The following is a 25,456-nucleotide window of genomic DNA, read 5'->3' as shown; positions in this document are numbered from 1 at the left end:
GTTTGTTTTAAGCATAACTGAAGTATGTGGAGGCAGGTGGGTCAGGAGACAGGTGTGCTTCATCAGAGTAAATATACCCATTTGGGGAGCAGTTTAACTAGAAGACTGGATTGGCCTATTAATATTGATGTCATTTCTACGTAGAGCCTTCGGTATCGTACCGCGTAGCTCATTTATCCATAAACCTTGCCGTTCTTCCCCAATGTTTAAGACATTCTTTTCTTTTCTGTAGCTAATGGCGGGCTTTATTATATTTTTTCCTGTTATCAGCTAAATCCTGGAAATGGAGGAGCTTCTGAAAAACAGCTCTGCTTACCCTCTCACATATGCGGAACTGTGCAAACTGCAGGCGTGGGAAAGATAAATGATGAAATACTGTTAATCACATCACTGACTTATTTATGAGGAAATTAAAGATCACTGCTATCAGTTTTAAGTAACTTCTGTTAAATGAGCTACTGATGTAATTTCATAGACATAGTCTTTGAGGATGTGCCATTCAGACCCCTTAAAACCAAAAGCAAAACCGACCCCAGTTTGCTCACGGTCTGCTTTTATTTTTACGTTATCATTTGTTTTTCACAGTGCCCTTTGGGGGTGAGCAGTAGTATGATTCCTGTTTTTAAAATGCAGAAACACCGGGGCGCCTGGCTGGCTCAGGCCCTAGAGCACACGACTCTTGATCTCAGGGTTGTGAGTTCAAGCCACACGTTGGGCATGGAGCCTACTTCAAAACAATTGCAGAAATGGGTATGTTTGAAAGTAGTTATTGCCTTGCTGAGGTTAAATAGCCAGAAAGTGTACTGTGGAGTTAGGGCTCAAATCCAGATCCTTTCATTCAGAATGCTGGACTCGAGTCCCTCAGCCCTCCTCCCTTTCTGTGGTAGCTTACTGCTTTCTGCTTATATCTTTCCCCGCTGCCTGTGGATTTTAAAAATTCATTTATGCGAGGGCTTCTCAGAAACATCCTGCAATCCCTGGTGGTCCCTGAAGCCTTAGCAAGGGATCCTCGAGGTCAAAATTATATTTTATTAGCGTTTTTCTCTTCTGTATTGTCTCATCCTCTTATGAATTTGTGGGGATGTTCCCCAGAGGCTGCGCGATGACAGCAAATGCAGAAGCGGATAGAAGATTCCACTCTCCTCTGCCAAGCTGGACTTCAAAGAGATTTCCAGAAATGTAAATCAGTGCCGTTTTTCTCACTAAATTTTTTTGGAAAATATAGTAGTTGTTTTTTTAACAATGTTAACATGTACTGGATTCATTGGTATTTTTAAGCGAATAACAAATACATCTTTTTAAAAATACTAGTTTTAACATCTAGTGCAATAAATATCTCCTAAACTCCTTATATCTCCAGTAAGCAAAATCTCTCGGTCTTCAATAAGATTTGTAAGTTAAAGGGATTTTGAGACCAAGAAATTTGAGAGCTGTTGATTTACATGATACCTGTGTCATTGTGCCTCTGTTGGTTCTCAAATAAAGTGTACTTTCCTGCGTAATTACAATCTGTAATTGTATCACCTTCTGTGTTTTTAAGTAGCAGTTGAAGGGTATTAACAATTAATAGGCTTTAGGTAAAACGTTGAAGAAATGCGACAATCCCAAGTATTGAAATAGGATTCTTAAGGAAATAAAAATACAGAATGGTCACTGACTTGGAGAGGCCTCTCCGAGGCTGGGGGACTGAGCCCCTTGGAGAATTAAGTGAAGGGGCTGTTGTAAGATGTGGATCTTTCTGACCTAGTGGGGGTGAGGGTGACAAGTCTGTATTTGCTGAAAATACATACGTTTGCAATAAAGGTAATTTCTGGCTGCTACTTATAAAAACCAACAGGTATCCAGGTAATAGCATATTGAAACATATGGCGTCATAAGCCCATGAGTCTGGGTTTCAGGGATGTTGCTGAATGCTCAGGGAGACATAACCAGGAGTTCTGCTGATTTCTCATTTCACAAATTTACTCATTGTTCTTTGTTTTTATCGCCTTACTCTAACACTCAAATTCCTGTATTCTTTCCATGTTTTAGTGTTAAAAAAAAAGTTTGAGCTAAGGGATCGCATTTGAGGGAAGCCTATTATGGCGCTTTTAGGTCAGCTGATTCAGCAAATGTGTGTATGTTCATAGACAAGCATGAAGAATCTTAGTTAAATCAGTTCAGTTTATGGTATTGGACACATGGTAGGCCCAGAATTTTTTTTTTTTTAAACGTTTACTTATTTTTGAGACAGAGCATGAACAGGGGAGGGGCAGAGAGAGAGGGAGACACAGAATCTGAAACAGGCCCCAGGCTCTGAGCTGTCAGCACAGAGCCCGACGCGGGGCTCGAAATCACGGACCGTGAGATCATGACCTGAGCCGAAGTCGGACGCTTAACCAACAGAGCCACCCAGGCGCCCCCAGAATTTTTTTTCATTTGCTTTTTGTTTTGTTTTGTTTTGTTTTGAGTGAGAGAGGGTGCAAGTGAGCAAGGATGGAGAGAGAGGGAGCGAGAGACAGAGTCCCACGAGGGGCAGAGAGAGAGAGAGAAGCAGGGCTCACCTGAGGCGGGGCTCGAGCTCACCAGCTGGGGACTCCTGAGCCCAAGTCAGATCTTAACCGACTGAGCCACCCAGGTGCCTGGCCCAGAATTTTTTCCAGATTTCCTAGCCAGAAGTGAGTGATCTAGGGGTTCCGGCTGTCCCATCTTCACAGAGAGCCAAGGGAATCAATAGTTCAGGTTCACCATCAGCCCATTTCCACAGCTGCCATTTAACCTGTTGAAAAACTTGAAAGTATTGATTGAGTTACCATTTGGGGAATAGTAAATCATTATTAATCAGTACTGCGGAAACAACCAGATGTACTTTTTGGAAAATAGCTTCTTACCTGCCTTTACTGAGATTGTTTTCCATTTATCAAATCTGCTTTTTTAAAAAAAAATTAGGTCATTGAAGCTCCCACAAGGGAGAAAAGGAAATCATTCATATTTTAATTGTCCGAAAACATGTTGGAAAGAAAAAGAATGCAGCAAAATAGGTTTTAAGAAAAGCTGTTGACAACCATGCATTGAATAGTTTGTTTTTTATATTGCCTTGTTTAGTGACTTGTATATCCTAGAGATATTCGAAAGTGAGGATATTTAAACGATGAATTAGATGATTAGCTGATACTCTTATCATAGCATAAAAATAGCATCGACCTAGGGGCTAAGAAGATAGTTTGTGAATCAGTTTATAACTCCATAGTTTCATGATGATTGTATTACTTAATTGACTCCTGGGTTTCTTGTTTCTTTGTCTGGATGTAGTAGGGGGTCAGAGTAGATAGTCCTGTGGCTTCTTTTTTCCTCAATAATTATAAGGTAGCCCATACCTGTATAAATAGATGCGGGTTTTACAGAGGGAGAAGACTGTTAACTTCCACGGGCATTGAGACACGAGAATAATGCCTGTGGTAGGGTATGTTGGTCATGGGTGGACTCACAGAAGAACAAACAGTGAAGCAAATGGGAGGTTATTAAATGGGAGGTCCCAGGAATGGATGACATGATTAAAATTGGAAACTCAGAAGGTAGCTGCAGTTTGGAAAAAGATTTCAAGCTTGTACAACAAGCAGGATTGATTTATATTTAGGGTTAACGTGGTCTTTTGGTTATTTACTTATTGAGAACATGCCCATTATTAAGTCCATATGTATTATGTCTTTGATAAATACATTTTTAATGAATGAATGCACACATTGGATTTAGTGAGTCCTAGAATGACGTACTAAACTGAAATTGTGGAAGAATTCGGGTTCATTTCAGAGTCATTTAGTTAGCTTTTGACTGCCCGACGTTGGACAGGCTCCCCACCTCGTGTGCCGTGGACTGACAGTTTGTCTCCCTGTCACTGTGGGATTGCTCTCCTACACGATTACTTTTAAAGACAGGGAGCTTCATTTCCAAGAGCCTCAGGGCTGACTTACATCTAAAAGATGGCTTTCATAAAATTCAGTGATGTATAGGAATCTGTGTATTTCTTATTACATATTTGGAGCAGCCTAGCTTCTGAGACAAGTGATTTGACTTCAAGTCCATTAGCAATTTAGAATATGGGTGTCAGTTGTGGTGTTGTAGTTTTAATGGGTTAATATCCTTTTTTTTTTTTTTTTTTTTTTTTTTTTTTTGTTAATGCTTCTGTTTGTTGCCTGTTCTGCTCTTTAAACTGTACCTATTTCCAGGGAAATAATAATATCTTTCTGAAGACTAAACCTATATGATAGTAAATGCTAAAACTGGGGTTTGACGTAATTTATTATCGGCGGAAGCTGTTAAAAGTTTCAAGATATATTTCTTGTCTGAACAACATTTTTAGCTGTAGCAGTGGAAGGTTTAGAAATCATGAATAGTGCTAGCACCTTAGTCGGTCTTCTCATTTGCTGTTGTAGACCTTGCTCACCTGTGCAGTTACTCTCTTAAGTTCCTTCCCATACCTCTGGAAGGTACTCTGAAAGGGAGTTCCTGTGCGTAGCCCACACTTCATAGGGAGTAATGCTCCCTTACCTTTAGGGCAGACTGTCTACCTGAACTCTTTGGAATTCTTCTGCATGGGAGATTCGTCTTTCTTCCTCATTTATTAGTTTTTTCAATCGTGTATGTCAGTATGGACTTACGGATATTAATTTTATACTTTGGGTTGTAATCTAACACTATTTTATTTATTTATTTTTTTTTGCTCAAATTGTTCCAGCTTTGGCCATTGGGAGCTTTTTCAGTCGCCTTCTGTGCCTCTTTGATATAACTCCATCAGTGCGTGTTTCTTTTTGTTTGTTAAGTACTTTCTTTCTTTTTTGGCACCACACGATGAAGTAGGCTCATCTTAAACGGGCTCTTCCTGTCCCAGTCCTGGAATTGGCCATTTTTCCAAAGAGCCTTGTTCCTTATACTACAGCATGGAGAAACCAAGATCTGAGTGCTAGATGTGCTTCTTGCTACTAGGGTTTCCTTTATTTAGGCCTTCTCATCTGGCAGAGTAAAGAAACATATGTGTGCATACTAACCCTTGTCTGAACATATCTATGATATATACAGACCTATAAATATTTCTGTATGTAACCATCTTGTCTGTATTAAGCTAAACGTGAGTTCTTCCGCTTGTCTCCAATACTAATCCATCACCCTGTGGGTCGTTCTAGCCTCTTCCCCTTGCTTATCTGTAAATTACGACTTCAACAGTGAGAAACTTGGTTCCCATCACCTCCATCACTTTACAGTAGGCACGTGTATCAGTGTCAGAGTTGTTAACCTGTAGTCTCGTGGAAAACAACTTTATCAGGTAGAATACAATGCTTATGTGCGGATTTCCTTTTGCCTTCATTCTTACAGACCCCAAAGGTTACTGAAGTCAGCACCTTTCCCCTCCCGACCGACCTCTTTCAGTCAGGTTGTTTCATACATTTGTAATACAGGTAGATTCTCTGTCCTGTCTCCATTCCTTCCTGGGATCCCTTAATCTCCTAAAAGATTTTCTTTTAGCTTGCATCCATTAAGGCTCACTTTGTGTTTATAAAGTTCTGAGTTTTGGTAAGTGCATAATGTCAAGTATCCACTAGTACAGAACTATAGAGAATAGTTTTATCCTAAAAGTCCCCTGCTCCAAATCCCCCAAATTCTTGGCAACCAATGATTTTTTTACTGCCTCTGTAGTTTTGCCTTTTACTGGATGTATTTGGAATGTATGTATGGAGCATTTTCAGACTGGCTTCTTTCACTTAGCAATATGCATGTAAGGTTTCTTCATTTTGTGTATTTGTGGCTTGATAGTTTATTTCTTTTGATGAATAATATTCCATGTGTCATGGTTTATTTATCACCTATTGAAGGATATCTTGGTTGCTTACAGTTTGGGGCAATTATGAATAACATTGTTATGAACATTTGCATGCAGGCCTTTAGGTTTTGTGTGACCCAAGTTGTCAGACAAATTGGATAAATACCTAAGAGCGTGATTACTACTTTATATGGTAACGCTATGTTTATCTTTACTGGAAAGTCCCAAACTGTCCTCTGAAGTATCTGTACCATTTTACATTCCATCATCATCAATGAATCCGAGTTCCTACTGTTCTGCGTCCTCGCCAGCATTTGATTCAGGTTTTTGGATTTCAGCCATTCTAATAGTTGAGTAGTATTAGCTCGGGGTGTGTGTGTGTGTGTGTGTGTGTGTGTGTGTGTGTGTGTGTGTGTTTTAATTTCAGTTCCCTAGCAGATGATGTTGAGCATCTTTTCATATGCTTATTTGCCACCTGTACATCTTCTTTGGTGAGGTGTTTGCTCAGATACTTTGCCCAGTTTTTAATTGGGCTGTTTGTTTTCTTACTGTTGAATTTTAACAATCTTTCTATTTTTGAATACCAGTCCTTTATCCGATACATGTGTTGCAATTTTCTCCAGTCAGTGGTTTAACTTTTTATTTTCCTAGCAGTGTCTTTGTAGAGAGAGCAGTTTTTAAATTTAATGAAGTCCAGCTTATCAGTTATTTCTTTCATGGTTTGTGCTTCTGGCATTGCATCTAAAAACTCATCGCAAAACCCAAGGTCACCCAGATTTTCTCCTATTGTTATCATCTAGAAGTTTTATAGTTTTGCATTTTATATTTAGGTCTGTGGTGCAGTTTGAGCTGAATTTTTGAAAGCTGTAAGGTCTTTGTCTAGATTTGGATTTTCTTGCATTTGGATGTTTAATTGTTCCGGCATCATTTGTTAGAAAGACTGTCCTTTCTCTCTTGGACTGTCTTTGCTCCTTTGTCAGAGGATAAGCCCACCATGTTTATGTGGGCTTATTTCTGGGCTTTAGTTCTGTTACATTGTTCTACTCTTCTCTTATTTGGCCAGTATAGACCCTATCTTGATCATTGTAGCTTTACAGTAAGTCTCGACGTAGGCAGTGTCAGACCTTCGACTTGTTTCTTCAGTATTATGTCAGTTATTCTAGGTCTTCTGCCTATTTATATGAACATTAGAACAAATTTGTTTATACCTACAAAATAGTTTGCTGAGATTTGGATTGGGATTGCATTAAATGTATAAACCAACTTGGGAAAATGGACAGCTTAACAATATTGAGTCTTACAATCTATTAACAGATAATATTTTTACACTTATTTACCATCTCTTTGTTTCATTTTGTCAGTTTTCTGCATATATATCCTGTACATACTTTGTTAGATTTATATTTAGGCATGTAATTTTTTTTTTTGGTTTTATAAAATGGCAGTGGGTTGTTAATTTCATATTCCAGTTATAGCTGGTATGTAGTAAAGCAAATGGCTTTTGATTGTTAGCTTTGTGTCCTGTGACCTTGCTATGATGGCTTATTATTTCCATTTTTTGTTGTTATTGACTCTTTGGGATTTTCTACATAGTAAATCATGTCATTTGTGAATAAAGACAGTTTTATTCTTTTCCTTCCCAATCTTAATACCTTTTATTTCCTTTTTTTTGTTTTATTACACTAACTAGCATTTTCAGTATGATGTTGAATAAGGGAATCTTACTGGGGAAAGCATCAATTTTCTTATCATTAAGTGTGATGTCAGCTGTAGATTTGTTGTATATGTTCTTTATTAAGCTGATGAAGTTGTTTTCTCTTCCTAGTTTGTTGAGTTTTAGTCATAACTGGATGCTGGATTTTGTCAGAGGTATTTTCTGCGTCAATTGATATATGATTTTTTCCTTTAGCATCTTTCCATGATTAACTGCTTTTTATTTTAAATTACTTTTTTAATGTTGAACCAGCTTTCCATACCTGGAATAAATCCCACTTTGTCATGGTGTATAATTCGTTTCATACATTGTTGGATTTAATTTGCTAAGATTTTGGTGAGGATTTTTGCATCTGTGTTATGAGAGATACTGATCTGTAGATTTCCTGTCTTGTAGTGTCTTTTTTCTGGTTTTAATATTAGTAAACTGACTTTTTCATTTTTCTTCATTCTCTTCTAGGTTTTTTTTAGTGTTTATTTTTATTTTTGAGAGCGATGAGAGTGAGTGTGTGTGCGAGCGGGGGAATGGCAGAGAAGGGGACAGGATCCAAAGTGGGCTCCGTGCTGACAGCAGAGAGCCTGATGCAGGGCTCAGACTCTCAAACAGTGAGGTCATGACCTGAGCTCAAGTCAGATGCTTAACCGACTGGGCCACCTGGGCACCCCTCTCTTCCGGCTTTTGTGTATACATGTTATCTGTGATTTTAGCTGTGTGAAAATGATGTATGTGATATACATGTGTGCGTGTGTGTATATATATACGTATATATATACATACGTATATATATATGTATAGTGTATGTTGTATTTGTTCACTTAAATTGTTAATCTCTAACATCCATTTAGTCTCTACCTAAGCATTGTTTCATGTTGCATCATAATTTTCATTTAGTAACAGTTATATTTAAAATCATATTGAATTTTGGGGCTTCCAGGTGGCTCAGTCGATTAAGTGTCTGACTATTGATTTTGGCTCAGGTCATGATCTGACGGTTTATGAGATCACCCCCGCACTGGGCTCTGTGCTGATAGCATGGAAACTGCTTGGGACTGCCTCTCCCTCTCTCTCTGCCTCTCCCTCGCTTGCTCGCTCTCTCTCTCAAAATAAATAAATATTTAAAAACATTGAATCTTAAAATGAAAAGTGTCACTCAACTATTTACAGATAAAAGGTTATACTCTGAAATCTCTAAGTTTCTTTTGTGGGATTATAGTTACATTAAGATAATGGTAAGGAAATTATTTTCCTTTGGCTCATAAAGGGAAGTGTCCTAGACTTTTTTATTTACACAGGAACTCTTACCTACAAAAGATAATGGGATCATATGCCTTGCCAGTGCGAGGGTCGTCACAGATGAGGCCTGGCCGATGGTATAGGGGCAGTTCTGTTCTCACCCACCCCTCTCCTTCTGTGTTCCCCGTCTTTCTTTCCTGCACCATTTCTGTCTCAGCTTTTGTGTGGAACTGAAAAATAGACTTTAATATTTACTTATCCTGTAAAATTTGTATTTCCTACTGTTAAATTTTTAAACAAGGTTAAAAAAAAACCTTAAGTTTATTTCTTTTTCTCATTCTTTTGTTTGGTCAGTGTTTCTACAAGTAAAAAGTTTTGTAGGGTGTGACTGCAGAGGATGATGACAGCAGGAAATTTTAGGAGTTACAAAGTAGAAGTATAACAGGACAATTATTAAGATTTTTAATATAAAGAAAAAGATGATAGGGGCACCTGGCTGACTCAGTCAGTGGAGCTTGTGACTCTTGATCCTGGGGTTGTGGGTTTGAGCCCCACATTGAGTTGTAGAGATTACTTAAAAGTAAAAATCTTTAAAAAAAAAAAAAAAAAAGAAGGGGCACCTAGATGGCTCAGTCAGTCGAGTGTCCGAGTTTGGCTCAGGTCATGATTCGTGGTTTATGAGTTCCAGCCCTACACTGAGCTCACTGCTGTCAGCCTGTCAGCACAGAACCCGCTTTGGATCCTCTGTCCCCTCCCCCACTTGTGCTTACCCCAAAATAAATAAATATTAAAAAGAAACGAAAAGAAACTGTTCACATGTATGTCTGCTTTTTCACAGGCGGAGAATCCCCCTAATGGACCAGATTGTGGTTATGGCTCCTTTCACCAGCAGTATTGGCTTGACGGGAGAATCATTGCTGTGGGGGTGATTGACATCCTTCCATACTGTGTGTCATCTGTATATTTGTACTACGATCCTGATTATTCATTTCTGTCTTTGGGTGTCTACTCTGCACTACGGTAAGATTACTTTTGACAGCTGTAATGGGTCATACAGAACTTCAGATAATTCCTCACTTGATTATATTTCATCATATAACAGCAGAAATCCTATTTGATAGTTCATAATAATTTTGTTGCTATAGTAGTCTCTCATATATCAATATTTAGAAATACCACTTTTAGAACTGAGGGTAGTGCCCGATGGTAATTCCCTAGCTTTTTAAGCTATCCATGTAATCTAGTGTAGGAGAAGTCATTGTATTTGTGGGGTGTTTTTGTTTATGTCTTTATTTAAGCTCCCCTATCAAAAACCACTCAATGTCCCTTAAATATTCTAGTATTTACATATTTTTTGTCATCATTATTATAGATATTTTTTCATAATTAAAGGTTAAATGAATCTCATATAAATGAATTCAAGCAATGTAAATCTGTTGGAAGGAATATACAATTATAGAAAGTATACAGAATAGGAGTGGCAAGTCCCTGACTGTCCACTTAATTCTCTGGCCCTCATCAAAAGATTATTTCCCTTGCATGTCCATGGATACAGATATATGCAGCATCGGCTGGATATTTTGCATTATCCTAATGGTAAAAGGATTGGGGTCTTTTTCCATGAAAATACTGGGTCTGTTTTTATTCCTTCGTATCTGTGAATATGTGTGGTACAGAAGGGAAGGAAGATTGAAAATTATTTTTCTATTGCTTATGTGGGAACTTGAGTCTCTGTTTCTCATTGTGTCAGTATTTTCACTTTTCCCAGTCTCTGTGTCTGATGGTCACAATCTCACATCATAGGAAGATACATTTTGAGATTATTTCTTTTATTAATTCTGTATGTACTTTTTTCTGAATTATAAAATTGGAAAAGTGGGTATTTTTCTTTAATTACTGTTTGATTTTTGTGAAAAGTCTGGTCCATAATAGATTTTGTGTGTTTTAGTGGGCCAAAGAAAAATTCTCCATCTTGGTATTTTCAACCTGAGCCATCTCTTAATGATAAGTTATAGCGATTCACAATTACACACTGTTTACGACTGATCCCTGTAATATTCCTTTATTTTTCCTTTGTGTTTAATTGCATTTTTGTATAAGCTAATTAAGAATATTCGTGACTCCTGATGGCATCAATGAAATTGAAATTGATCATTTGAAACATTTACATTTTGTAACTTTAGAAGAGTGTATTTATTTCAGAAAAGCTACTTTTTTTTTTTGTACCAGAATCAGTCAGCACTTTGTAATCATTGCTATTTTCCTTCTTCTTTTATTTTTGTATCTACTTTTCCACTTTACAGTATGTAGCTTATGGATTTGTTTAGACTTCTCAGATAAACATTATGAATATTTATTCCCACATAGTGAATCCCAGCCTATGTATGAAATATCATTTCATGCCTCAATAAACCAGGAGATATAGAAATCCTGCTGCATTTGAGATAGTAAATAATCAATTCCCAGCAAAATTATAAAGAGTTCTATTTACTGTTTGGTAGATCTCTAAGAAATAGAGATTTGGTAGATTTGGTAGATCTCCGGCTAGAGCTGGAGAGCTTTGAGGAGGAAGCAAAGGAGACTGAGAGCATGAACATTGTTGCCAGTTGAGAGCGGGGAGGCTGCCACTGGATTACAGCCTCGTCACTTGTTTGTAGTGGTCTGGGGGATCAGTGGTCTGAGTTGCTGAGTTTATGGAAGAGGAAAGGCAGCCAGGAGATTGACATTTCCAAGCAAAATTGGGGAGAGTAGGTTGTAAATTGCCAATTCTGTTATTGATTATAGTGTATTTCAGTGAAACTCATTTAGTTTCCCCTCCATTCCTTCAATTTCTTAAGCAATTTACAATGAATTTAGTTTTTGTATTTTAATGTATAATCAATATACATTTTTATATAACCTAGTCTGTAGATTTAAAAAAAATGTTTGAATTGGGGATCATGAACATGGCATTAATTTATGTTTTGTTAGCAAGGTGGATTTTAGAAATGAGTTCATTTGTTTAACATATTTATTTGAGAAGAATCTATGTGTCCTGGGCATGATTCATAGAAGTGAATAAGACAGGGTTTCCAGCTTTGTCAAAGCAGATCGTAATGAGAATACCAACGACATAAATTTAGATACTCCGTTATGCTGTGACAAAAGTAGTCACAGTGCCAGGGTGAGGTCCTTTTTGAATAGGGTGGTCAGGAAAGACCTCTTGGTCAGGTGACATTGGAGGAGCCCAGAAAAAAAGGAAAGGAGCCAGCTGTGCAAAAATCTGAAGGTAAGATATAGGGAGGTTACCTGATCTGATTAATATTGTAAAACGACGACTGGTTACCACTCTGCGGGATTTATAGAGGGGCAAGAGAGCACACTGGGAAGCCAGTCAGTTGCAGTCAGCCAGGGGAGCCAGGATGCGGGCTTGGACCATAGTGGCTGCGGTGGAGGTAATGACAAGCGGTCAGACCCCCCGTAAATTTTGGAGGTTGAGCCGGCTGGATTTGTCGACATGGGTCGGACATGGGAGTGAGAGGAGAAGATTGGTTGAGGATGGCTCCTAGGTTTGGGCCCGGACAGCTGAGGGAGGGAGTGGCAGTGCAGGACCAAGCGGAGTGCCGTTGTGGCCGGGCGTCCTTCCTCACTTTGAACCTTCCAAGTGGATTCGTTCTAGGGTTGGTAGGATTTATTCTGTTACAGGCCACTAACGTTCAGTCTGCTTGGATTTAGAGATACTTTTATTTTACAGATGAATTTGTAGGGTCACACCTTTTCAGTGATTTAAATGTGAACTTGCAAAATGCACAGGCTATTCACTTGAATTTCAAGCATTTGTTGCTACAAAAGAGAAAGAAAAAAAGAGAGAAAGAAAAGAAGAAAATCTTCAAGAAACAAACGTAAAAATGAAACAACTTTTCTCTTACTTTAGAAATGTACTGAAGTTTTGCTTAAAACTCTTAAATACAGCCAGTCATTCACTTGGGCGGGTAGGATGAAGTTCTGTGCCCAGATTTATCCCGATACAAATGAAAACCACTCCAAGCATGGGCATTGCTGACAGCTTCTTTGTTCGGTTAATCCTCGCCTATGCCCAACAAACAGGAAAAGTGGTGAGATAGCATAGTTTTTTTCCACTGTTTAGTTTTAGGGAAAATAAATATTAGAGTAGCGTCTCGATGTAGGAGAGAGTCCTACAGCAGACACACTTGCAAGGATGTGCGTGTAAATGGTCATAATCAGAGTCATTTTTCCTGAAATGTGTTGGCTTTTGAGTTTTGTAAAATTTGTTGCACTGTTTTTAACTTGATAAACCTAATCTTTTGAGAACTCCAGGGGATAATGAGCAATGTACTAAATAGATCTCTGTTTTTATGCTCTTTGAATTTTTGATCAACTAATTAGCTCTATAAAGTGTAAAGCATGAACTTAGATGCATTTGCTCAAACTAATGTAGTGTTGTTATATCTTTCTTTAGTAAAAGTTATCTTACAGTACTTTTGAAATTGTTTTTCTTTCAACACTTGGAGTTTCTTAATAGCCTAATGTCACAATTTCAGATGTCATCAGATATTTGACGTCAGATTACATAGTACTTTGAATATTGGAGCTAGATTTAACTGTGCCTTCATCTTTATTCTTCTTTTGGCAGAGAAATTGCTTTCACGAGGCAACTTCATCAGAAAACATCTCAACTCAGCTATTATTATATGGGTTTCTACATTCATTCATGTCCCAAGATGAAATACAAGGTAAAGCTGATTTTCACGTGTCTGCTTGTACATACATTTCATGAAAATTAGTGCTTTTCTGGTTTCTCATCATTTGAGGTTAACTTGGTTGCGTATTTCGAATGTATGTCATGAGTTATTCCATGAACTTTGCATGAAATCTGGCTTGTTCATGGCTTAGAACACTGCTGGACACATAGGTGCTTAATATTTGCTTAATACAGGTTAATTTGTAGAAATTAACCAAATATTTAAAAATCCCAGGTATTCTGGAACATTCAGCAGGGCCCTGCTTACTTGGGGTATACCCAACTAGTAGGAATCTACCATTTCCGGGTGGATCCTGACCCTTCCCCCCACCGCCCCATTTATTTTGTCCCTCCCTTCTGTTTTAGCTTTGTTTCCTTTGGACCCAGTCACAGTCCAGAAAAATTGGAGCTCAATGTAAGCAGTGAGGTATTTTCAATAATAAAAATAATAATAGTAATGCAAATGTTCATAAGGTTTTCATTATAGAAAGATGAATCTTTAATTTTTGTTTCAGGGCACAGGATTTGGGTTTTGAACATGGGTTAATTAAGGATAACGCTTTGCTGCCTCAGAAATTAAGCTTTCTGTAGTGAGAACCACGGCATTTACCGCTCTGACTTTGTAATTCATCGTACTATTGTGAGATTTAACTGTATTTCAGAATTTCCCTTTTAAAACAGTTTTGCCTTCTATATTCTCTTTAATGAAACTCTTTGTTGTTTCCTAAGGATTAGTGGCCTACTGTGTGTAAAAACTCTGGGAGGTACAGAGAAGTGTGAAGGAGTAGACTCCCTATATCCTGCCCACCTGAAAAGCAGTAACCGAACACCTTCGCTCTACTTAGAACACTGCTTTAAGCTCTGAAGAGGCAAAAAGATGTAAACATGAATCTTCCTCTGAAAACTTGTAATCTAGGTGAAGATGGGAAGCATTTTACATGAAAACAGGTCAGGCCAGTGGTTTGGTAAGTGGCCTGATGTAGAGTAGGGCTGGTGGGGAAGCACATAGCAAAGAGAAGGAGCAGAGAAGTAAGGATTTGCCCAGGGCCTAGTCCTATAAAAAAAAATGGGTAACCAGAGGACTCTGAATGACTTGAAAGCTTCTCTGAGGTATTTAGGCAGCTGGGAACCCTTTTCCCAGCCAAGTGCATCGCATTTACACATCAAAAAACATATCCGAATATATAAGTTATGACTTTTTTAAGGTAGGGAAATTTTTAAAACATAAACCAAATTGAAAAGTGTACTTGAACCCCGTGTACCTATTATCCAGCTTCAGCCCATCAGTGCCTCTTGTTTCATCTGTTCTTTCTTCCCCATTCCCTCCTCCATCATCTTTTGAATTATTTTGGAACAAATCCAGAATATCATTTCATCTGTTCATGGTGTGTATTTCTAAAAGACAAGAGCATTTTGAAAATACACGCAGTCTCATCATCACACCTCAAAAGTATTAACGGTATTTCTAAGTACCTTTCTGTATCTAGTCAGTGTCCGTTTGTTTTGCAGTTTGACTTTGAACCCAGACGAGGCCTGTACAGTTTGGTTGATAGATCTCTTAAATCTTGTTAACCGGTAGATTTCCCCTCCCTCCCCCCCCCCCCCCGCCCCCGTACAAAGGAATACTCCGTAAAACTTGGTGATTAACTATGGGAACGAACAAAAGTGGTTCCAGAGTGTTGATGTTAAGTACGGCAAGTATGGGGAAGGGATGTTTCCATTGTTAGAAGCTGTGGATCTAACAGAACTGGCTTTGAAAGAAGGGTGATACACATTACCTTGCTGGTTTTATGCTGACAGCCCAGGTAGTCTGGTCAAGGCATTCTGCTGGCATTTCATCTCATATTTAAGTGTATATCGTAGGTAACTTGTGAATTTAATATTCGAATATTTCCTTTATGTCTGCATTATTAATTTAGTTGATAGGTCCAAACATATGTTCTTTTTAAAAAATTTTTAAATGTTTATTTATTTTTTGAGAGAGAGACAGAGCACAAGCAGGGGAGGGGCAGAAAGAGAGGGAGACATAGAATGTGAGGCAAGCTCCAAGCCTCAGGCTCCGAGCCATCAGCACAGAGCTCGACGTGGGGCTCAAACCCACTAACTGCGAGATCATGACCTGAGCTGAAGTCGGATGCTTAACTGACCGAGCCACCCAGATGCCCCTAAACATATATTCTATGAAGAAGGAAAAGCATGGACATATTTCTGCTTTCCAAAAATACTTACTCGGTACTGTTCTTACTAGTATTTTTTCCTTCTAGCTCATTTTTGTGATACCAGATCTAAAGAAGCTCAGGTAGGAAACTCAGGTACTATAGATGTTGTAGGACAATAATAACAATCAGAAGAAAATTCTAGCCATCTTGGATATTCATCTTCCTCTGTGTACTTGTGCACGACCCTTCTAAATGGAAGCATTTTTATGCCAGTCTTAGGGACCCGCAGAAATTTCACTTTTACTTCTCATCTGTAATGGCTGCTGTAGTGTCGCAGGATTTCCCTCAGCGAGTTTTTCCTCATGCCTAAAGTCAAATCTTGATTGCTCCATATTTTGACCTATTTCTTCTTTTTTTGCTATTCATGGAAATGGTGACCATATTTTCATCCCCCCCTTCCCTCTGCATGAAGACTTTTAATCCCACCTTTGTTGACTCCAGTCCAGAGTAAATACTGTGTGTTCTTCAGTCTCCTTCTTAGGTAGAGCTCTGCTTGGAAATAGACATCTGGCTTGTCTAGTTTTTAGCTAAGAATTAAAAAATGTTCTCCGTGCCGTTCGGTCAGTCTGGCTTAATCATACGCAACCGAAATTTCTCAGAATTATAGCTTCAGGATATTATTTTTTAAATTCCATTTCCATGAGAGATACCCCCATGCCTAACTGTCCTCTGGCTTACTTCATTCGTTCATTCATAAAGTACTTCCTGACCTCCTACTGGAAATGCAGCAAGATCCCTAGTCTCAAGGAACTTCCATTCTGTTGGAACACCTACAACAAGGTAATAAGACAGACGTCAGGAATAAGCACTGTGTTATGTGGCACATACTAGGTGTGGCTCCTTGCTCCTTTAGAGTCGGGGTCAGGGCGGGCCTCTCTGAGGAGTCATGTTGAGGCTGAGATTTGATTGACAGGAAGTCAGCCCATGGGAAGGTGAGGGGTCATTTCAGGACCAGACCAAGGCTCAGTGCTGCTTTGCTTTTGAGTTGTTGCTGTCATCCATTTGGCTATCCTTTAGAGTGACCTGTGGAACTTTTTTTTTTTTTTTTTTTTTTGAGAGAGCGTGTGCACACATTCCAGTGGGGGAGAGGGGCAGAGAGAGAGAGAGAGAGAGAGAGAGAGAGAGAGAGAGAGAGAGAGAGAGGAGAGAGAGAATCTCAAGCAGGCTCCACACTTAGCACAAATCCTGATGCGGGGCTCGATCACATGACCCTGGGATCATAAGCTGAACCAAAATCAAGAGTCGGACACTCAACCAGCTGAGCCACTCAGGTGCCCCATAGGATGACCTGGGGAACTTTACAAAGATACTGATAATTGGGCCCTATCTTCTAAGATTTGGGGCTCAACCAAGGGCATCAATTGTTTTTTTAATGCTCGGAGGATTCTAATGTGAAGGCAAGCTTGAGAACCACCACACAGATTAATTTTTCACATCTCAGAGCCTAATAATGAACCGGAAAAATGATTACTTCTCATTTTAAAGTTGGCTCTTTTCTGTTTATTAAAGCGAGAATCAGTCATATTGAAGAAGTTCGTATCTACGCTTTGTTATCTGGGTCCTGGAACGTCTAAGGCTGAGTGACTGGAGTCTTCCAGCTGGGTGTTCCCTTTACCCTTACTGATCTCTTGTTTCTCTCTCTCTCTCTATACATCCTCCATGCTTGCAAACTCCTCATTCATCGTTCCACAGCCTAGCGGTCACTTGCTCCAATAATGTGTACGGGACACTAAGGCTAGACTTGACCACCCACCCATCCACCCCACCCCCTCCTCCCTTAGCAGTCTACAGTTCTTTCCAAAATCCAAGTCTGTCTCCTGTGCATATGCTCGTGAGACCCTCGTGATGTTTATCTTCATCACGTATGCAAGTACCTAACAGTGTGTCTGCCACACAGGAGATGTTTAACTTTCAGTGGACATTTATTGACTTAATGAGAAGCAATACTAGCACTGAGGGTTGAGAAGCATGTGGAATAGTGAGAAACTCCCTCATTTGTTTCGCAAGTGTTTACTGAGTGTGAATAGGATAGCTTCTGCTTTGCAAATAGGTTAGAACTTTGTTAAGACACGCAGGCAGTTCTAACGGACTATGACTGGATATCATGGAATACCGCTAAGTACTCTGGCATCGAAGGGAGGTGGCGGTACAGGAGTGTGCAACACTTTGGAGAAGTTGCTTAACTATAGTTGGTCTCGGTTTTTGCAACTGTAAAATGGGAACGATGTAGAAATGAGATATATCGTTGTTGTTGTTTTTAAGTAAGCTCTACACCCAGTGTGGGGCTTGAACTCACAACCCTGAGGTCAGGAGTTGTATGTTCTACCAACAACGAGCCAGGCACCCCAGGATATATTGTGTTTTTATCTCAACTTGAGTATAGAATCTTCCTGCACTGATAGGATAGCACCTTCCCAGTTGGGTAGCATGCACAGAATCGTTACCTGTGCTTTCGTTGAGACCTGTCAAGGTTCTGTGTTTATATGCTGATAAATGGCACCCAAATTTCCAAGTGGCCTGCTTGTGCTATTAACCAGACTTCTTACTTTAGTTCAGATGCTGGGGAGAAGCAGAGGCTTATGCTAGTTCATACCAGTTCTGCCTCCCTTTATGGAAATTTGTAGAATTGTGGACACTTGCCTTTTGTTTGGAGGAAAGTGGCACTGAACTCTTTGGGGTTGGTGCTAAGAGTGGTAAACCTCTCAGGAATCAGTCCCGTGTTGTGCCACAGGGTGTCTCTTCATTTTGGCCTTGTCCATTGAGGGCCGAAAAAGTCTGAGCTCAGATGTTTGTGGGTAGAATAAAATGGCTGTTCTGTTCCACTTATAGATATTTTCATTTCACCAGAGGATATTTTATTATATTTTCAGCAAATGAGAACTCTCAGTTATGAAGGACTAGCACAACTGCTTATAAAAGTGGGAATTCTCAATTAGAAATGTGCTGTTCAGAATCGCAAGGTAGATGCTGGTTCCGGCATGAATAGTTCACGTTGCAATTTGAGGGCCCAGAACTAGACACCAGCAAAAGATAACTCACAGAAAATGAATGGCACACTATTATAAAATCTCTCGTTTTCAAGGTTTAGTGAGGGTAAATTTAGCATGTAACTACAATGGTAGTTAAAAGTATATCTTCTTCCTTGGAGCATAGCTAAGTGTTTAAAGCATCAGTAACGGCGTGTTTTTGCCACACGTAGAAAAATCTACAGAAGTGTTTTCTATTGGGTATTAAAGAAAGAAGGAGTAGATCTTCAAATAGGCATATTTTCGGTCACCGAGAAGGAGCAGTGTCGTAGATCCTGCAGACACTGGGAATACAGCTGTAAACGGTGCGGATGCCCTGCCCCGATGGAGGTTACAGCCGAGGGGGCACGTAGATCACACAGTGCGCGAAGTGGCGCCCAGGGGTACCGAACTGGACCCGAGACCAGAGTGATGTTTCATTTGGATTTTTCTCGCGTAGATTTGGGCCTGTTCAGTTACAGCCTTTACCGTCTAGTACACCGATTATATGAAGCAGAGCAAGTGAAAGCATGTAACGGCAGGTCCAGGGTACGCAGAAGAGCGGGTTTTACCTGCTCTCTTTTTATTGAGTAATGGGCTTTCACAAAGGCATGCTGAAGTGACGAGTTTCTCGTTATGTGTAGGGAGGACCGTGGCTCGGTAGCTGGTTTCCAAGGGTGTCGTCATCAGTTCCTCTCACCTGGTGTGTGCGTGCCGTTCCGTCCATCAGAAGTAGATTCTGTTTCCCTCAATTGGACTGGCCTTGTGACTCGCACGAATAGGATACCACGGAACGAACTCTCGGGGGGCTTGAGGCCCACACCTTAAGAGGGCTGGCAGCTTTCCCTTCCTCTGCCGGGGGAGCCAGCCGTCATCATGTAAAAGGGCCGCCTGCTGCTGGACAGAGATGGCAGCAGCATCCTGGGGGTTTCGGCCCCCGCCAAGCTTCTGGCTGAATGCCGCTACCTTGACTGAGCCTAAGAGATACCGACGCAAGAACCCCCTGACTGAGCTGTAGCCAGCTCACAGAATCACGAGGAATAATAAATTAGTGCGGTTTTCAGCCACTGAGATTTGGAGTGGTTTAGTACTCGGTAGCAGATGACTGAAACACATGTTGTAGGATGGAGATGTCCATGTAGATAGAAATCATTCTGTGTTGAGCTGTGCAGGCTCAGAATCGACCCTGAATTGAGCTGAACTGATCTGAGATGTTTGTGATGGCTCAGTGTGAGAGAGTTTCGGCGAAGTCACTTCATTTCCATATGCGGTCATACCTAGAGATGTGCCGAGTTGGCTTAGGTGAATTCATCTTTGTAAGGCATTTCATTTAATACCCTGACTCGAGCCTACAACGCATTTCTTGACATGATGATGTGTTTTGATTTTGCTTGTCTTGCTAGTGATGAACACTGCAAGATGAAAATCATCATGTGGCCGTCTTCATAGTTACGTAAGTGGAGCACGTTGCTGTAAATTCTCCTCTCGGAGTGTGCGTGGTTGGCTAGCTTATAGCACTATTATTTTTGTGCATCACATTCTCTGACATGCATATTTAATGAATTCTTATGATTTTCCGTGTGTGTGTATGTGTGTGTAAAAGATTGATTTACAAAAACATTGCATGGTAAGATAATGTTTTAAAAATTTTTTTTTTTTTTACTGTTTCTTTGTTTTTGAGAGAGAGAGAGTGTGAGCAGGGGAGGGGCAGAGAGAGAGGGAGACACAGAGTCCGAAGCAGGCTCCAGGCTCCAAGCCATCAGCACAGAGCCTGACACAAGGCTCAAACTCGCGAACTTCGAGATCATGACCTGAGCTAAAGTCAGACACTCAATGGACTGAGCCACCTAGGCGCCCCAGAGTAAGATGTGTTTTGTCTGGGCCTATAGTCTTAGAAGTAAGGCATAGGATAGTCACAGATGAATTGAATGAGAGCTGAAAATAGTCATTAATGAAAGGAAATTTCTTGATATGTTATTAGTGTTCACATTAACTGTTGTAATAATCATGGCCATGTTCATGGGGTTCGGTATAGTTGTAGCATAAATCAGTGCCAGTTTGGGGGCTCAGGAGCTGGCTGACATGAACAGAAATTGTGTTTTCAACCTAGAAGAGTCTCTCCCTGGAGGAGTCCTCCTGCCACAGTAGGCGGGGAGGGTGCAGCTTTCTGGCCACCGAGCCCGGTGACGCCCGTCTTCCAGGTCTGCTTCTCTCGTGGTGCCCAGAAGGACATTTGGGCTGCCCATTTGGGCATCACAAGCCATTAGTAGTGGCTAGAATCAGAAAAGAGCTATGTCTTCTCCTGTGCCTCTCATTTTCTTAACAAATATTTTTAATTGTGGTCAAATATATGTAACAAAATTGGCCATCTTAACCATTCTGAAGTGTACGGTTTTAGAGGTTACGTCCTAGAGGTTCTTCTAGAGGTTACGTTCGTGTGGCTGTGCAGCCACCACCACCATCCATCTCCGGGACTCTTCTCAGCTTGCAAAACTGACACTCTGTATCTGTGAGACAGTAGCTCCCCGCTCCCTCCCCGACAGCCCCTGGTGCCCACATTCTACTTTCGTCTCTGAATCTGACTGTGCTAGGTGCCTCCTGTGACTGGAGTCCTGCACTATCTGTCGTTTCGTGACTGGCTTATTTAACTTAGCATGATGTCCTCACGGTTCTTCCATGTTGTAGCAAGTGTAAGAATTTCCCTCCTTTTTAAGGCAAATAACACCCCGTTGTACCCAGATGCCACGTTATGTTTATGCGTTCACCGGCTGACGGACGCTCAGGGTGTTCCCACCTTTTGGCGATTGTGAGTAATGCTACAAACACGGGTGTGCAGATACCTGTTCGGGTTTCTGCTTTCAGTTCCTTTGTGTATCTTCCCAGAAGTGGAATTGCTGGATGATATGGCAGTTTTATGTTTAACTTTTTGAAGACTCACCGCGCTGTTTTCCGTGGCAGCTGTGCACACAGGTTCTGACTTCCCCACATTCTCACCCACGCTTGTGAGTTTCTGGTTTTCTTTGACAGCAGTGCTCCCAACGTGTGTGCGGTTGTCTGTATCTCTCACCAAGAAGCCTCCTGGCCCACTTCGCTCATTTTACCTCTCGGAGTTGTGCCTCTTGTCTGTTCCTGAGCCTGCTGCTGGTGAGGGGCAGGGAACTGACTGAGCACAACTCTGCTTGGTGATGGGCGGAGTCACTTTCTGGAGCACAGGGAATCTCAGAGGGTGAGCACCTGAGCAGGTTTTCTCTTCACTCTGCCTAACCACCAGGAACGCGGCTGCTGCTTTGTGCTTGTTTATTTTATAGATGCATTATGCAGCTTCTATAGATACGTTATATAGTTTATATACATATATAGCCATACATTATTATTTTATATGCTCTTAAAAATCGAGCTGTTGGTTTAAATCTGTCTGGTTTGTTTTCTAAACACTTTTTAAATGAGTTTTCCCGTGCTTCCAAACTGTTTAATGTTTACCTGTAAAGCTTACTTTATACTCTTCCAGTGTGGCCCCTTCCCATACGTTTTAAAACTGTTCGATTTCCTTAAAAGTAAAAATTGGAGTAAATAGAAATGATGGTAGGTGTAATGTTTCAAACTCCTTCGTGTTGTCTCTCGGAGTTCTGCCGTAAGGCCATTCTGTGATGTGAAAGAGGTGTTTTGACTAAATTCCTATCCAGACTTGTATGTGGGCCAAAGTAAACAGTGACTTCAGGCAGTCTGCTTTGGTAGCATGACATGGCCAGACATCAGATAGTTGAAACATCAGAAAGGGTTCGGAAATGTCAGAAAAGAAACAAAAAGCGAATTCATCTGTGATTAATCATTCTTCAGCTCGGTGCCTCAGCACGATCGTGGTCAGACAGCACCTCTGGAATTCTGCAGGGGCTTGCCTGAAAGGAGGTAGCTGGCATTACTGTTACAAAAGCAGCTACGGGAAAAACTTGGGGTTTACAAAGCTGCATCTGCAGAATCACGGGCTGTTGAAATCCCCAGGCTCCCACAAGCTCCCACGCGTTTCAGTTTCCTGACCAGACAAATTAGCATGTGTTATTTTACTACAGTATTGCAGCCCGGGGTGATGCATTTGGGTACACGTGGTAGTGACTTTGCTACTGTTGGTCTGAAAGAAATACAAATGATCTCATCAGCTACCCACAGCACAGAACAAAACTCTGGGGTTTTTGACTCAGCATCTCTTTTTCTGGATGTTAAATGTCCAGTGAGTTAGACATAGTCAGGAGAAAAAATGACCACCGAATAATTTTAGTAAGGGATTTTTGATGCCTCCTGCAGGCCGTGGGAGGTAAAAGAATTCACATGCTCATCACAAATTCTTGCTTCTAAAATTGTCACAGGTGGAAATTTGCCACATCAGAGTCAAAAAGCAGTTCCTTATGGGTCATGTGTTTTTAAGTTTCTCATTACAAATGAGAAAATTGAAGTTCAATATGCTTAGCTTGCCCAGAGTTTGAATTAACTCATATTTTTTCAAAAAAGACTTTATCTTGTAAAGTAAATTCTACACCCAACATGGGGCTTCAACTTACAACCCCGAGACCGAGAGTCACATGCTTTACTGACTGAGCCCGCCAGGCTCTCCTCACATTTTAATTTTAGTAAAATAAGGGGGAGTTTGAATTGAAGTTCGTATAAATGGCTTTGTTTATCAGAGTTATGAGTTACAACTTGTAATTTTGAAGTATCCTAAAATGCTTGCATATTAACTAAAAGTAAATGTTAACTGGGGAATAGAAGTGTATTTGATCGTGTGTCTTTTCCCATCCTTTTCCCGTCTGTCCACAGTGAAATAATAAGCTTGGTGCAGTGCATGATTTCTAATCCTTGAAAAACAGCCATGGTCTTTGGAGCTTTTGGAAAATACTACCACCGAGCTCTGCCCTGACCTCCTGAAAAAGAAAGTTTGCTTTTCTCCTGCCCGCAACCCCTTTCCCCAGCTGTCAGGCACGACTTTACATGCTCTGGAGCCTCCCTTCCGCCAGGCCTTGTGCTGCCTCTTGCCTCCTGTTCCTATCCCGCCGTGTTCTTGTCCCCAGCTGGGAGCGTCCTTTCCAGACCACAGTCCTGTGCCACTTCTTCAGGGAAGCCAGTCTCTGTATCTCCTCCCGGCTGCCCCCACCAGCTCTCCTCCCTGGGCGCTGAGCGAAGCCGGGGGCAGCCTTTCGGATCCTGTGAACTCTTGGCATTTCCGAGTGTGTTACCTGTAGCTCTCCTTGCGGTCCAGTTGTTCGTAGGTATATGTGATCAGTCAGTGTTTGTGGAGGGCCTGCTCTGTAGAAGACATCGTGCTAGATGCCAAGGCAAGAGGAATGTGATCAGACATGGTTCCTGCTTGTCAGGTCCTCGAGCAAACCAGGGCTGATCTGTCGCTGTCCTCAGTGCCCAGCACATTAACTGGCACATACAAGGTGCTCAGTGACTTTACTGACGTGCATTGCATGTGGAAGGCAGGCATCTGTCTGAAGGAATAAAACTGGGAAGTGAAGGAAAAGCGGTATATAGAAGTGTGTAGGGAGCTGGCTTCTTCATGGGTCCTCTAGTTGGAGCACTGAGCTTAGGAAAAATGTGAAGTCCTCTCTCAGTGGTCCGGTTTAGATTTTCCAAGAATTCTTTCTGCTGCCTCTCTGTGGGTTTTTTTTTTCTTTAAACTGGTTATTGAAATGTGATGTGTCTACAGAAATGTGCACTGTTCTTAATTGCACAGCTTGATAAATTTTCAGTCTCCAACTGTGCGACCGACACCAAGATCAAGAAGCAGAATATGCCAGCCCCCCACAAGCCTGTTTCATGCCCCCACTGATTATTATCCCACCTCAAAGATAACCACAGTAGATTCATCTTGCCTGTTTTTATATTTTACGTGGAATCACTCATTGTATTTTATTTTGTGACTGATTTGTTCCACTCAGCAGTATATTTGTGAGGTTTATTGATGTGGTTGTGTGTAACAGTAGGTGGTTTATTCTTATTGCCTGTACGCCCATTCTCCTAGGGATGGACTGTTTCTGGGTTTGGCTAACGGAAGCGCAATGTGAAGACATGTCTTTGGTTGGACATATGTAGGTATTTTTGATGGGCTTAGACCTAGGTACGGACTTGCTAGATCATGGGTTTAGTTCCTACTGCCCGTCGTTTAAGTGACTGTATTAATTTACACTTTTACTCACAGCAGAGGAAAGGTCCAGGTGCTTCCCATCCTGATAGTGGAATGTGGGGGGTGCACCGTGGTGCTGATTTGCATTTTGACATTGACTGACAAAGTTGAAGGCCTTATCATGTGTCTCCTGGCCGTTTGGGAGTTGTCTCTTCGAGTCTTTGGCCCGTTTATCTGTTGTCGGTCTCTTATTTGTAGAAGTCCTTCTGGCATTCTGGATGAGAATCCTTTGTTGCATACGTGTTTTACAGATACTTTCTTCCACTCACTCCTTGCCTTTTTTTTTTTTCTCCTCTTAATGGTGTCTTTTGATGAGCATAAATTCCTAATTTTAATGTAGTCCAATTTATCTTTAGGGCTTTTGTGTCGGGTTCAAGAAAATTTTGCCTTTTCTGTGGCCATGGAAATGTTTTCTTTCCTTCTAAGAATTTCAGTTTTACCTTTCACTCTTCAGTAATCTGCAATTTTTTGTGTATGGTTGTGCTAAATGCCAAGACTGAATTATTTTCTCCCAGATGAGTAATTACTCTTAGTTTCTTAAGGGCATTGCCCTAAACATAACCAGTTTAATA

At 40.7% G+C, this 25,456-nt stretch overlaps 1 protein-coding gene across 6 annotated transcripts in view; it reads left to right on the top strand.

The window, feature by feature from the left end:
- The window catches only part of ATE1 (arginyltransferase 1), a 153,908-nt gene that overhangs the window by 62,890 nt on the left and 65,562 nt on the right, over positions 1-25,456 (top strand). For all 6 annotated transcript variants that reach the window (XM_042960798.1, XM_042960796.1, XM_042960795.1 and 3 more), the window contains 2 exons: positions 9,580-9,761; positions 13,375-13,474. In XM_042960798.1, the coding sequence (XP_042816732.1) occupies positions 9,580-9,761; positions 13,375-13,474 (282 nt within the window). The remainder of the gene's footprint in view (positions 1-9,579; positions 9,762-13,374; positions 13,475-25,456) is intronic.

Source organism: Panthera tigris, chromosome D2 (assembly GCF_018350195.1).
Source record: "Panthera tigris isolate Pti1 chromosome D2, P.tigris_Pti1_mat1.1, whole genome shotgun sequence".
NCBI classification, from domain to species: domain Eukaryota; kingdom Metazoa; phylum Chordata; class Mammalia; order Carnivora; family Felidae; genus Panthera; species Panthera tigris.
This window is presented reverse-complemented; position numbering and strand designations above follow the sequence as displayed.